This window comes from Rutidosis leptorrhynchoides, chromosome 7 (assembly GCF_046630445.1).
Source record: "Rutidosis leptorrhynchoides isolate AG116_Rl617_1_P2 chromosome 7, CSIRO_AGI_Rlap_v1, whole genome shotgun sequence".
NCBI lineage: Eukaryota > Viridiplantae > Streptophyta > Magnoliopsida > Asterales > Asteraceae > Rutidosis > Rutidosis leptorrhynchoides.
The window spans coordinates 58,709,950-58,723,604 of NC_092339.1; the positions used below are offsets into that span (position 1 = coordinate 58,709,950).

At 34.4% G+C, this 13,655-nt stretch overlaps 2 protein-coding genes across 2 annotated transcripts; one reads left to right on the plus strand and one right to left on the minus strand.

Moving 5' to 3' along the window:
* Positions 1-1,836: 1,836 nt before the first annotated feature.
* LOC139858339 (ubiquitin-conjugating enzyme E2 32) lies at positions 1,837-3,697 on the plus strand. Its single transcript, XM_071847196.1, has 5 exons — positions 1,837-2,080; positions 2,578-2,709; positions 2,806-2,890; positions 3,004-3,164; positions 3,266-3,697. Exons 1-5 carry the CDS (start codon positions 1,973-1,975, stop codon positions 3,689-3,691), a joined length of 912 nt encoding a protein of 303 aa, XP_071703297.1. The 5' UTR covers positions 1,837-1,972; the 3' UTR covers positions 3,692-3,697.
* Positions 3,698-4,625: 928 nt separating this feature from the next.
* LOC139858897 (universal stress protein PHOS32) lies at positions 4,626-8,618 on the minus strand. Its single transcript, XM_071847736.1, has 4 exons — positions 8,438-8,618; positions 8,010-8,119; positions 4,966-5,084; positions 4,626-4,839 (listed from the first exon to the last, which is right to left on the minus strand). The coding sequence occupies exons 1-4, from the start codon at positions 8,616-8,618 to the stop codon at positions 4,755-4,757; spliced, it is 495 nt and encodes a 164-aa protein (XP_071703837.1). The 3' UTR covers positions 4,626-4,754.
* Positions 8,619-13,655: the final 5,037 nt, after the last annotated feature.

Genomic DNA, 13,655 nt, shown 5'->3' on the forward strand with positions numbered 1-13,655 from the left:
AAAATTACAATAATTAAAAATTAAAACATTACGACAATTAAAATTAAATACTAGAAAACTAAATAATCAAACTACTCCTCCTCGTCGTTCATGTTTTCCAATTGCTTCGCATATTTTTTCTTAATTTTTTCTCGAGCACACATTAACATATCGTATTCATCGAGAGGCAAATCTCGTGACATCGGTTTGGAAAGAAGCTTCAACCCTTTAAACATAGTACGCGTGTCGCTGTCTTCTTGTAGCTTTTTCATTGTTGATTCGCCATTTCTTGTGAAGCTTGAGTCGATTGAGCAATTTTAAAGCGGACTTCATCGGAAGACAAACGGCTCGCGGCATCGGATGAGTAAGAGTCCCTTTGACTTTTAGCTCGACTTGGAGGACGTCGGATTGGGTCGGTATCCTTTAACAAATTTTCCATTTGGGTTGGGTCGGGGAGCGTGCTTGTGTTCGGGTTGGAACTTCCCTCGGTCGGAACATTGATTGGTATATCATCGGCTTGTTTTCGTTTGTTGCTACTCGATATACTTTCACCTTCTAAAAACATCGGGCAATCCCTTAACACTCGCTATGCATCCTCAAACGCAAAGTGTCGGCCCTTTGTTTGCGCTTTGAAAGCGGTTCAGGTCGCATTCATAATGTCTTCGTTATTACAACCACTTTGCCACATTTTCTCATATTTGTTGTAAAGCGCAATCCATATCTTGACATCCCTTCGCATTTTAGACCATTTTCCACTTATTTGATCCGCACGTCTTTTCTCCAGAACAATCGAATTATATTGTCTTCGGACTTAACCCCAAAATGAATTATGACTTTGGTTGTTTCCCACACTCGGATGTTCGAAAACATACACAAAACGCTAGGCTAAAATATTTGTCTCCAAGTCGGTCCAAGGAACCTTCGGACACCTCACTATCTTTCCTTTTCCTTTTTTCGGATCACATTCGGTTTCTGGTTCGGGTTCGGGCTCGGGATCGGATTCGGGTTCATTTTGGAGTGGTGTTTCAGGAACTTCTTCGTCGGACGATTCGTCATGGAGACTTGGATAGTAAGGTGTTTGTTGAGTTTGTTGTTGGTTCGGGTATGAAGTAAGTTGTTGAGAATGTTGAGATTGTTGGTTCGGGTAGTATGGACGTTGTTGAGAATGTTGGTTCGGGTAGTATGGACGTTGTTGAGTTTGTTGGTTCGGGTAGTATGGAATATGTTGAGATTGTTGACTTTCTTGTTGGATATTTCCGAATATACCCGCAAATGCATTAGTATTTGCAAATCGAGAAAACCCGGTAGTTTGTTGCGAGTTATCGATTTGCCTTTGTTTGGAACTCATTTTTGTTGTTAAAAAAATGAGAGTGGAAGTATATAAAAATGATGAGAATGAGAGAAATAATATGAAATTTGTGTGTAAAATGAAGTAAATATGTGTTGTTTAAATAGAGTAAAAAAAGAAAGAAAAAAAATGGCATATAGCCGTTTGATGTAGTCGTTGGGCTGTTTTTGTTTTTTTTTTTTTGTTTTTTTTTGTTTTTTTTTTTGCAACGGTCAACACTCGCCCACGAATCTGATTAAATTGGACGAAAACGAGGACGTATGAGCTGGGCGGACCCCTGAGCGGCTTCCGTGACATCGACGCCCAGCTTGGGCGGAGCTGGGGCGGCTCACCTAGTCGCACCATTGTGACCCTCTTATAAACAAAATAATAATTTAATTTACTTTCAGTAAAAAAGTATGCATACCGCTTAACCTTTCAGCCACTAAAACGCTGCCACGTATAGAATTCGACGTGTTCAACAATATCCTTGCCCTTTTGGATATTTTCTTCTCCTTTTTTCATATAAACCTTCCCAAAGCAAACCTGTTCATGTTGCCCCAATTTCACATTTCATTAGCTTTGATTGACAACTGATAATTGATTAATAATAATACTAATTTCAATCGAATCGCGTTGAGCAGATCTATAATTTAATCACATAAAATGGGGGATAAATTCAACATGAAGAATCCATCGGTCAAACGAATTTTACAGGAAGTCAAAGAGATGCAATCCAATCCTTCCGATGATTTCATGAGCCTTCCTCTTGAGGTATATACTAATTCAATTTATTACTTTCTCTGTTAGATCTATTAATATGAAATTAGGTTATCTGATTTTGATCGCGTTAGCTCAAAATGTATGATTAGGTTAAGTACATGATATATTTTTGATTTGTTGTTTTTATATGATAAATTACAATTCTCGCCATATTTATAAAATTGAGGTTCTTATGAATTTAAAGTTAATGATGATTGTTGTTGCTATTGAGATTCATAGCTGATGGCAAACGGAGGCCTGGTTTTGTATATATGCTAGCTTATTTAGTTTTTTTAACTTTTGTAGCTATATGAGCTCTAAGGTCACTTGTAACATAAAATGATTTGAAGGATTTTTGGGGCTAAATAGTCCGTACTTTCTTTTTTTATAAATATGTTCATCTTAATGGTGTTGTTTAAAAATTGTTACTCCATAAACTTATGAATGATCTGCATACTTGCTACTTAGATCCTTGATAAAGTAAAATGATAGCATATGTTTGTATGCAGGAAAATATATTTGAATGGCATTTTGCAATTAGGGGACCAAGAGATACCGAATTCGAAGGAGGAATATATCATGGTCGAATTCAATTGCCTTCAGAGTATCCATTCAAACCGCCATCATTTATGTTGTTGACTGTAACGTTCCTTCTTAAAATATTGAATATATATTTCCATGTCTTTATATCCATTATCTTCTCAAGCTTTACCTGATCATACTAATTGTCATTTCAGCCAAATGGACGTTTTGAAACTCAGACCAAGATCTGCTTGAGCATTTCGAATCATCATCCCGAGCATTGGCAGCCCTCATGGAGTGGTAAATTATATATTTGACTTTAGTTTTAGCTTGCAGTTCTATTGAAGGGTGACTAATGTCTCATATGAATGTTATATTTTTTTTAATAACTAATGTATCTGATTTTCTTGCAGTTCGTACTGCTCTAACAGCGCTTATTGCATTTATGCCCACTAGTCCAAATGGTGCTTTGGGCTCATTGGATTTTAAGAAAGAAGAAAGGCGTGTTCTTGCAATCAAGTCTCGTGCCGCCCCCAAGTATGGTACTCCGGATCGTCAAAAGCTCATTGACGAGGTCATCCAACAACTCAAACTCTCCTTTCGTGTTCTTGCAAGTTTTAATTTTTTCATATAAAAGTTTGCATCTCATGCTTATAAAATCTTGTGGTTGTTCAGATTCATGAATATATGATCAGCAAGGCGCCTCCAGTTTCTCAAGAGACCCCTGAAAATGCTTCAAAAGAACCTGCAACTGCTGAAGAAAACCATGAAGTACAGAATATCAGTACAGAGATAACAGAAAACGAAGCACAACAACAACAAGAACATGTTGAAGAAAACCATGAAGATGCTTTAAGTGAAAATCCAGAACCGGAAGGCTCGAGTGTATCAGAGCAGGTTGCTACTGTTTCACCTTCTGCTTCATCTATTGTACACACAGTGGAACCACAGCAGCAGCAGGTGGTCAGGGTTCAGAAACCGGCTGATGACCGCCTGTTTACATGGGCAGCGGTTGGACTTACCATTGCTATTGTGGTGCTTCTACTAAAGAAGTTCATGAAAGCTAGTGGACATGGTGCAGTTTTCCTTGATGAATCTTAAAATCTAAATGTTTTAGGGTAAAACATATGCCTGAAAGTTTTCATTTATATGTTGGTATCTGGCTATCTATGATTTGGCTTATTGAAGGTTGAAACGAGTAATAATAGTGTATAGGAGAGAACTTAGTATATATAAAGAGCAAGAATTGAAAATTCCTAGCAAATTGTAATGTTATGTGAACTTGTATCTTGTGCAGTGGAACTTGTGAAATATTTTTTTGTTTCGGTTGGTAATGTTTTATCAGTGTGGTCATGTTTTATCAGTGTTCACGTAATTAAAAATATAAGGTCACTCTGTAACTGAGTGTCTGAGTCCCTAACGCCGACAATTAATACCATACACAACCTCTTAGATCAGGGCCTTATGATGATTAGCAAATAGTAGTATTAATAAACGCAACGTGAATCAGTGGCAGTAGTTGCATCTCAGTTTCGTGAAAATGGCCTTCAGGAAGAACATTCACAAGTAATAAGGTGATCGCCTTTCCTTGTGACATTATCGATTGCCCATTCTAATGCAAAGAATAAAAAATCTACTGCAAACCGTCTCCCCATAACTGATGATTAATCTAAGTGTTTATATACCTCAGTTGATTGTGTTCGTATCGAAACAAAAACATGTTTTTGGTGAATTGTCAGGATTAGAGTTTTATAGAAGTTGTAATAATGCATGTAGTCCATAAAAACCTTTTTTTTTATGAAAAAAAAAATAAAAAAAAATGTACATTATGCAATAAACTTGAAAAAGTTCTTTTATACCCAACCTTGCGTTTCAAACCCACCCAAATTTTGAGAGTGTCTTAAATTGAATCTCATACCTATTCCTTCAACCAAGCAACTCATAAATGAAAAATATCGCTACAACTTTATTAACCAAACGAATCATTTCTTAACATGGAACATGAAAACAGATCATAAATCCAGTACATGCTCAAGACAGCACCTTTAAAAGGCTAAATTGCGACACAAATGACTACAAACAATGGAATTAACACAAGGGATTATTATTATTACTATTAGCACAAAGTTCATAAGACTTTGACATCTTAGTAGGCCCCATAGACTTAAGCATTATCTGCGTACTTAACGACAGTTACAGGGCACGAACTGTGATTCACAACGTAGTTACTCACACTGCCCAAAATAGCCCTGCAAATGCAAACATCAAGCAACCGTTAAATTTCCAAAATCATCATCCTTTGGCAGAAACTTTTTTGTTCAATCACATTTTTTTTTCTGTTATTTGAAATGAAAGTGTGATGTGATGATTAGTACCTCTTTAACTTGCCGAGCCCGCGGTTGCCCACAACAAGAGTGTCTAAAGGTATATTGTCAACAGCTTCGCATAGTTTCTCACGAGCATCTCCCCAAAATACTTTCATCAGAACAACCACCTACAATTAACGAACCACGGATCAATATTATACTCAGGCACGTATTTATAAGTCAAATTTAAATTCTGGTGGCTAGAGAAATGGTTGTAAAGTTGGTCCACGTATATCAAAGTAAAACTGTTCCCCCATCTTGTGGTTGGGATCCTGATACACTCACAAGACTCGGATTCAAACCTCAGGCATATTTTGTGTTGGCTGGGGTTAAAAAGTCAAAAATAGTCACGGAATAACTGATTAGTCCGCGTACAACAACAACAATAACAACAAAACCCAATACCATATGAGTGGTGTATGGAGGGTGAAATGTAGACAATCTTTGCCCTATCCGAAAATAAAGACAAGTCATTTTTTCACCCAGAGTGAAAACACTCTCGAAAGTAGAGAAAGTCATGTTAGTTATATTTTGGTTAGAAGGAAAAATGGAGTTTTGTCCCACATTGGTAGAAGAGTGAAGTTGGAGGTGAACTCCTTCGCAATAAAAGGAGGCCATGAGATTACTTTCAAATTGCATCAATCAATACACTTTAAGTATTTGATTATTTCTTTCTTTCTTACCCTTATTTGAGAGTTGTATTAGTTAAATATTTTGGAGAGTGTAGTTGGCTTAAAAGAGTCGTCTATATCATTGTAACAATTTGTGATATAGTGTATTTCTCTCTTTGGGGGCCGGTGATTTTTCTTCTGTTTTGGAGTTTCCACGTTAAATCTTGTGTTGTGTATTGTTTTTATTTCTTTACTATTATTGTTGGGCTGGGTGGTGGGAATTAGTGAGATCGTAATTTTCCAACAACTGGTATCAGAGCGTCAGGTTTGACGGGGGTCTCGGTTATAGGAGTCGGAGTATGCTCTGTGGTTGCCACGGGAGTGGATCGTCCACATCAGAAACGAGTTCTATTGATCGTATAGGGTATCTGGTTAGACAATATTTTTTCTGATTCGTAGTAATAGTTGAATTTGTTAGTGGCGAGTTGTGGATTTCCGATTTAAAGGGTCCTGACTACCAGCTACATCTTTTGGCTATTCGAAACGTGAGCAAAATCAGAGAAAGTATTGTTTATAGGATACGGATACGATGTCGAAGTTCAGTCCAATGAGGTTTGACGTAGAGAAATTTGATGGGATGATCAATTTTGGCTTATGGCAGGTTCAAGTCAAGGATGTTTTGATTCAGTTCGGGTTAGTGGTTACACAAGGCATTGAAAGGTAAACCCACATTTGTTCCCGGCAGTGATTCTAGCAGTAAGTTCGATGAAGAAGAATGTGATGATATGGATTTGAGGGCAGCAAGTGCGATTCGTTTGTGTCTTGCAAAGAACGTGCTTGCAAATGTGCACGGGTTATCAACGGTAAAGGAGCTTTGGGTTAAACTAGAGCAGTTGTACCAGGGCAAAGGCATCTCAAATCGGTTGTGTCTTAAAGAACAATTTCATACTCTGCGTATGGATGGGGGTTCAAAGATTTCAGATCATCTAAGTATTCTTAACGGTATTGTTTCAGAACTGGAGGCGATTGGAGTTAAAACGGATAATGAAGATAAAGCTTTGAGGTTGATATTATCTTTATCATCGTCTTATGAACACATGAAACCTATTTTGATGTATGGGAAGAAAACTATGAAGTTTGAAGACGTTACTAGCAAGCTCCTATCCGATGAGAAAAGACTGGAAGGTAACGGGGTCTCGTCATCAGGAGATACGATAGTGTTGTGTTCGGATAGGCGAAAGAGAAACTCTGGGAAGAATCTGGTATGTTGGAGGTGCAGGAATACTGGGCATGTAAGGGTTAATTGTCCAGGTGGAGCTAATCCGGCAAATGGCTCCAAAGACGCTAACATTGTCTCCGTTGTTACGGAGAGTGACAAATTCCTCTGAAGTCACACCATCCTCATGGTGTGTCCGCGCCACCATGGAAAGGGATGTTCGTTAGCGGTTTCACAATTGCACATGGGTATTGGTATGGCATTGATGCAGGTTGTGTGGTGGAAACTGATGTTGTAGCTGATGAAACTTTCAGGGAAAGCCAAACAGGAAGTTGCACCATAAAGTTTCAGCTGGTTGTTCAACAACATGTGCCGAGGTGAAATGCTTGGAATGTGATATTTGAAGTGTTGTACTCTTAATGGTGGAGTATGATAATTCTTGTTAAGAGTTATGATTGTCTGTGATGACAATGATTGTCGGTTTAGACAATGTTCGGTAAAGATGCAAGTTTTGTCTCTTGGGAGATAATGTCAACGACATGAAGATGAGGATCTTGAAGTTGTCGTTGAGGAAGCGTCTACATCGGTTATCTTTGCAATGTGGAAGCATAATTATTTTCTTCTATCCAAAAGGTGGAGATTTGTTAGTTATATTTTGGTTAGAAGGAAAAATGGAGTTTTGTCCCACATTGGTAGAAGAGTGAAGTTGAAGGTGAACTCCTTGGCTATAAAAGGAGGCTACGAGATTACTTCCAAATTGCACCAATCAATACACTTTAAGTATTTGATTATTTCTTTCTTTCTTTCTCTCTCTTGTTTGAGAGTTGTATTAGTTAAATATTTTGGAGAGTGTAGTTGGCTTAAGAGGGTCGTCTATATTATTGTAACAATTTGTGATATAGTGTATTTCTCTCTTTGGGGGCCGGTGACTTTTCTCCTGTTTTGGAGTTTTCACGTTAAATCTTGTGTTGTGTATTGTTTTTATTTCTTTCCTATTATTGTTGGGCTGGATGGTGGAAATTAGTGAGACCGTAATTTCCCAACAAGTCATCCCTCTCTATTCGACGGATAGAGAGATTGCTTCCGAGTGGATTTCCGGCAAATAAGTAGGGAAAAAAAAAACGGGAAAACTTTTTCCATTTACTACTTTTATTAAGTTAGCTTAAACAAGGAAAACCTTATCCGTTAATAAGTCAAATTATGAAGATGAAAGGTTGATTAAGTACCTCCTTCTGAACTGCAGCCAAATCAAGAATTTCTAATGTTTCCGGGTCGGGCTTGGTCCCGTATTTCTTCATGACATGTGCATCACGAAACTCCGATAGAGGGATTAAAGCTAAAAAAAATAAATGAAATACACAACAAAATCAATAGAATATTGAATACTTAATTTAAACCAAAATTGATTAATTAAACGCATAAAAATGAGGTTAAGAAAAATTATATGTTTATATGATTAATTACGGCATAGAAACAAAAATCGAAATGTTTACAAAAATACACAATATATAAATCAGGATTAGATTATACTCCGTATTAACGATGATGATTAACAAATATTCAAAAAAACACATCAAACGAATGAAATGAAATCGTAAAATAATTTATAGAGATATAATTAAGATGTAGATATCATAGATATAAAAAAACGTACGTGAACCGGTAACTTCCCATAATTGCATCTCGGTTTCTTCATTATGGGCATCAGGACGAATATTAACAAGAATAAGGTGATCACCTTTTTTAACAAGGTTATTAATAGCCCATTGTAATGCTATTCTGCTACATATTGAAAAATCTACAGCAACGCCGATCTTTCTACCCTCGTCTCCCATTTGATCGATCAATATATTGTTAATTTGTATTTTTATGTGTTTGTTTTCTTCAGATTCTTGAATACACACAATTAATTGCTTTTGTAACTAATTACTCCTAATACGGAGTAAATGAATTACGAGTGTCTTGTTTTTTGTCGGGAATATGTGTGGTGGATTGATTTGTAAAGTCGTTTATTAATTGTTAATTATAATTAACTAATAGTCCGTAATTTAGATGTCTTATTTGGTGTGCTGCATGCAGTCCATACAATTAGTTAATCTATTACTGTTTAATTTAATATTATGCATTAAACTTGGAAAGAAAAAGTTGGTAAGAGTTTCTAGAATAAGCGAAACCCAAACTTGTAGGTTTAATTCATGATTACAATATCTAAGATTTTTCTAAGAGTTTTGTTATTGTATGTAAAATGAGTCAGGGAGAAAGTCAGGGTCCCAAGGAAGCGGAAGGAGCGAAAGTAAAATCGAGTTTCATTGTTGCGGAAGGAGCGAAATTTAAATCGAGTTTCATTGTTGTGTTGGTAGTATTTATAGAACTCTTAATTTCCTATAATATCATAATTTGTAATTAATGTACGTGTAAAATGATACGAGTAATTATTAGATTGAAATAGTTCAAATCCATCGTCCTTTTACATTGCCACCATCTTCGATTCTCCTACATCATTCAAATCCTCCGTTTTGTAGACTTCATTATCGTTCCTCTTCCGGCCACCAGCATCAAGCCGATGGCTTGGCCATTTTATCTTCCCGACTTGTCTTTTTTCCGCGAATCGGCGCTTCCATTCGTGGTGGTCGACGAACATTCCAACGACTATAGCCTTTAACCACTGTCGTTTTCGTGGTGGTTATGGCCAGTGGCGGATCCAGAAAAAAATTTCACCGGGGGCAAATTTGTCACGACTCGAAAAATTTCGACTAATTTTAAATCAAACTCTCGATACGATTTAATATTTATGACACGATAAGAAAAGTCTGTTAGGTTGAGTCTCAAAATTTTTGAACTGTTTTCTTGCATTCATTTAACTTCGACCATTCCCGACGATTCACGAACCATTATTTGTAAATAAATGTGTGTATATATATATATATATATATATATATATATATATATATATATATATATATATATATATATAATAACTAAAAATAATAATACACGATTTAATCGTTAGAACTGAAAATATAAAATAATATAATTGTTATTAAGATAAATATATATATATATATATATATATATATATATATATATATATATATATATATATATATATAGAGAGAGAGAGAGAGAGAGAGTATATCAAATATAATTATTTAATAATTATAATACTCGTTTGACGTTTCGATTATTATTTAGAGAAGTTTAATTCGAACTTATATGATTTTAAAATAAACGGTGATCCGAAAATGAGTTCTATAAATTTTAGGCTTACTAAAAATGTATTTAGGATCTGATTATTAAATTTTAGCACTTTTTATATTTTACCCAGAATCGAGCGGGACAGTTGATGTAATTTTTATTTAATAAATTAATGATCGAATTTTATACCATAATGACTGAAATAAATAAAGGAATTTAATTTAAAAATTTGAGATTTTTCTGAAAACTTTTATCCGCCGCTGATTTCATATAGTGCACGAACACAGTCCGTGAAAACTATCGGTAGAAATAATTGGATGGCTGCTTCACTATTTGTTCCGCTTCATTTCATTACCATCCCATGTGGTTATAGAATATTATTATATGTATTACTATATTTGTTGTCCTCCTCTCAATTAAGAGTCACGGTGTATATATAAATATATACACATTCATTGCATGAAAAACAGAGACCCACTACCACTGCTTTATATTTTTGTTTCATTAATTGTGTATCTTCAATCAACAACCATTTATCTATTGATCCTCATCATCACACCACAAAACAATCCACATCCACTACATCATAAATCACCAAAACCTTCACTGTGTTTTTGCTTTCAGTTTCATATCTCTATCATCTATGTCTATCTATAATATATGTATTATATATAAGATACATATACATACAGCTTAGATTACAGAATAGGAAATCAGTCATCACAACTATATCACCACCTCTCTTATTCTCTCCTACCCTTTCTCTCCCCGAAAACACAACAAACCTCTCTTAATCTTTATATACAATCATACATACATATATATATATATATATATATATATATATATATATATATATATATATATATATATATATATATATGTATATATATAGTTGTACGTGTAGCAAAGAGGAAAAATCAACAAACCAACGTTGCCAAACCATAATCAAAACTACAACGGTCGCTATTCCGTTTATCTTACAAGTAAGCAAACCCACTTAAACCGCCATCACCTTTGATCACACCCATATTGCCACCTTCTTCTTCAACAATCGAACCACTCTCACCACCACCGTAAGTACCATCACCACCTTTATATTAAACCACCATCAAACCCATCTTGCTCTCCTTCAACATTAATCACCGTCACCCAAAACCAAACCATTTTTATTACTTATGTTCTTGTTTCAAATTCATCACCGGAACACCACCACTATCACGATTGTTGTTGCCGTGCTACTGCTATTTTTGTGTTACTTCGAGAGAAATCACAACCCACCACGATGACCACCTTCACGACACCACCACTCTACAGTCGCACCACCATCACAACCACCTGCTGCCTGATTGAAACCACCATATGAAACTTACTGCCACGCTAGTACCTGTTTTCTATTTTAATTCGAAAACCCACAGCCGGTTAACATCTCAAACCACCAGGAACATCCACCAATATGATCACCACCACCGGAACACCATTACTACAACCATCATAAACCACCATGGCTCCAACCCCACCTTTAATTTTTTTTTTCTTCTTCTTCTCCTTCGTTTGCTTTAATCATAACCGAACACCCACCACTAAAAACCTGCTGTTGCTTTCCTGTTTCGCAGCTTTGATGCACCCAAGACAACCACCTTCCTCCATACGCCACCACCCTTCACCCTCTTTAAACCCTCACAGTTCGAAAACCATCTAGCTACTTGTAGTGACCCGAACTTTTCCATGTTTACATATATTAAATGAAAATTGATATTTACATGATTAAGTGTTTCCAACATGTTAAGCAATCAAACTTGTTAAGACTTGATTAAATGAAATAGGTTTCATATAGACAATTGACCACCCAAGTTGACTGGCGATTCACGATCGATAAAACTTGTAAAAACGACATGTTGATATATATATATATATATATATATATATATATATATATATATATATATATATATATATATATATATATATATATATATATTGAAAGGACCCATTCATATACATTATAAACGATTCTCAATAGTTGATTACATCGCGAGGTATTTGACCTCTATATGATATATTTTATAAACATTGCATTCGTTTTTAAAAGACAACTTTCTTTACATCGAAAATTTACAGGCATGCATACCATTTCATAATATCCAACTATAAATGACCTAGTCTGTCATTTACTTAATAATAATCTCTATTGAACTTAAAGACTTGAATGCAATGTCTTTTGAAATATGCCATGAATGACTCCAAGTAATATCTTTAAAATGAGCAAATGCACAGCGGAAGATTTCTTTATCACCTGAGAATAAACATGCTTTAAAGTGTCAACCAAAAGGTTGGTGAGTTCATTAGTTTATCATAATCATTCATTTTCATCATTTTAATAGACCACAAGAATTTCATTTCCAGTTCTCATAATATACGTCCCATGCATAGAGACAAAAATCATTCATATGGAAAACACCTGGTAACCGACATTAACAAGATGCATATAAGAATATCCCCTATCATTCTGGGAAATCCTTCGAACATGATATAAACGAATTTGAAGTACTAAAGCATCCGGTACTTTGGATGGGGTTCGTTAAGCCCAATAGATCTATCTGTAGGATTCGCGTCAATTAGTAGATCGGTTTACTAATTCTTAGGTTACCAAGCAAAAGGGGCATATTCGGCTTCGATCATTCACTCATATAATGTAGTTTCAATTACGTGTGTCTATTTCGTAAAACATTTATAAAAATTTCGCATGTATTCTCAGCCCAAAAATATAAAGGGTAAAAAGGCAAATGAAACTCACCTATTGTATTTCGTAGTAAAAATACATATAACGTCATTGAACAAGTGCAAGGTTGGCTTCTGTAACAACCCTCACTTTTCGACTTCTAAATTTACTGAATTAACCCTAGGGTTATCTGTCTGACTATATGTATTAAGGGTTGTTATATACAATTAAATATTGACCGAATAGTAATTTTTAGTCAACAATGTACGTTTAAATAAATAATATATTATTAATTTATATAATTTGACATAATTTAACTAAGTATATAAACTTTGTATCACTTTTATTATTTAGTTAATGTATTATATATTTAACTATATAATAAATCCAATTATATATAAATGTAATAATATTTACAAACTTACTAAAACTATAGTTTAATAATTAAAATGATAATTATTATTAAAAATACAAAATACCGAATTATTTATTATTTTTATACAAAATTTGTATTTATTAAAAAATATATATATTATTGACAAATACTCTTGGAAAAGCACTAAATCAATTTGTTTATTTATATATAAAAAAAGAAATCCTTAAAATAAATGAATTAAAAAAATAAATAAATAAATAAATTACTTTTTAATTAAAAATTATAATGGAAAAACTACTTTTATTATTTTATTTTGTGCATTATCCCATGACCTAACATTTAATACTTTTGAATTTTAAAATCCTATTAAAAATTAAAATATTTCTTTTTCTTTTAATTATTTTATTCTTTTTACCTAATTTTTTCAAGTATAAATACCTCTCATTTCTCATTCAAACTCACACCAAAATTTCTCTCATTCTCTCTTTGAAGAATTACTACTAGTAAGTATTCTTTTCTTACTTTTTATTTTTACTTTTTACTTTTACTTTTTTACTTTTTACTTCAGTTATTATTTTT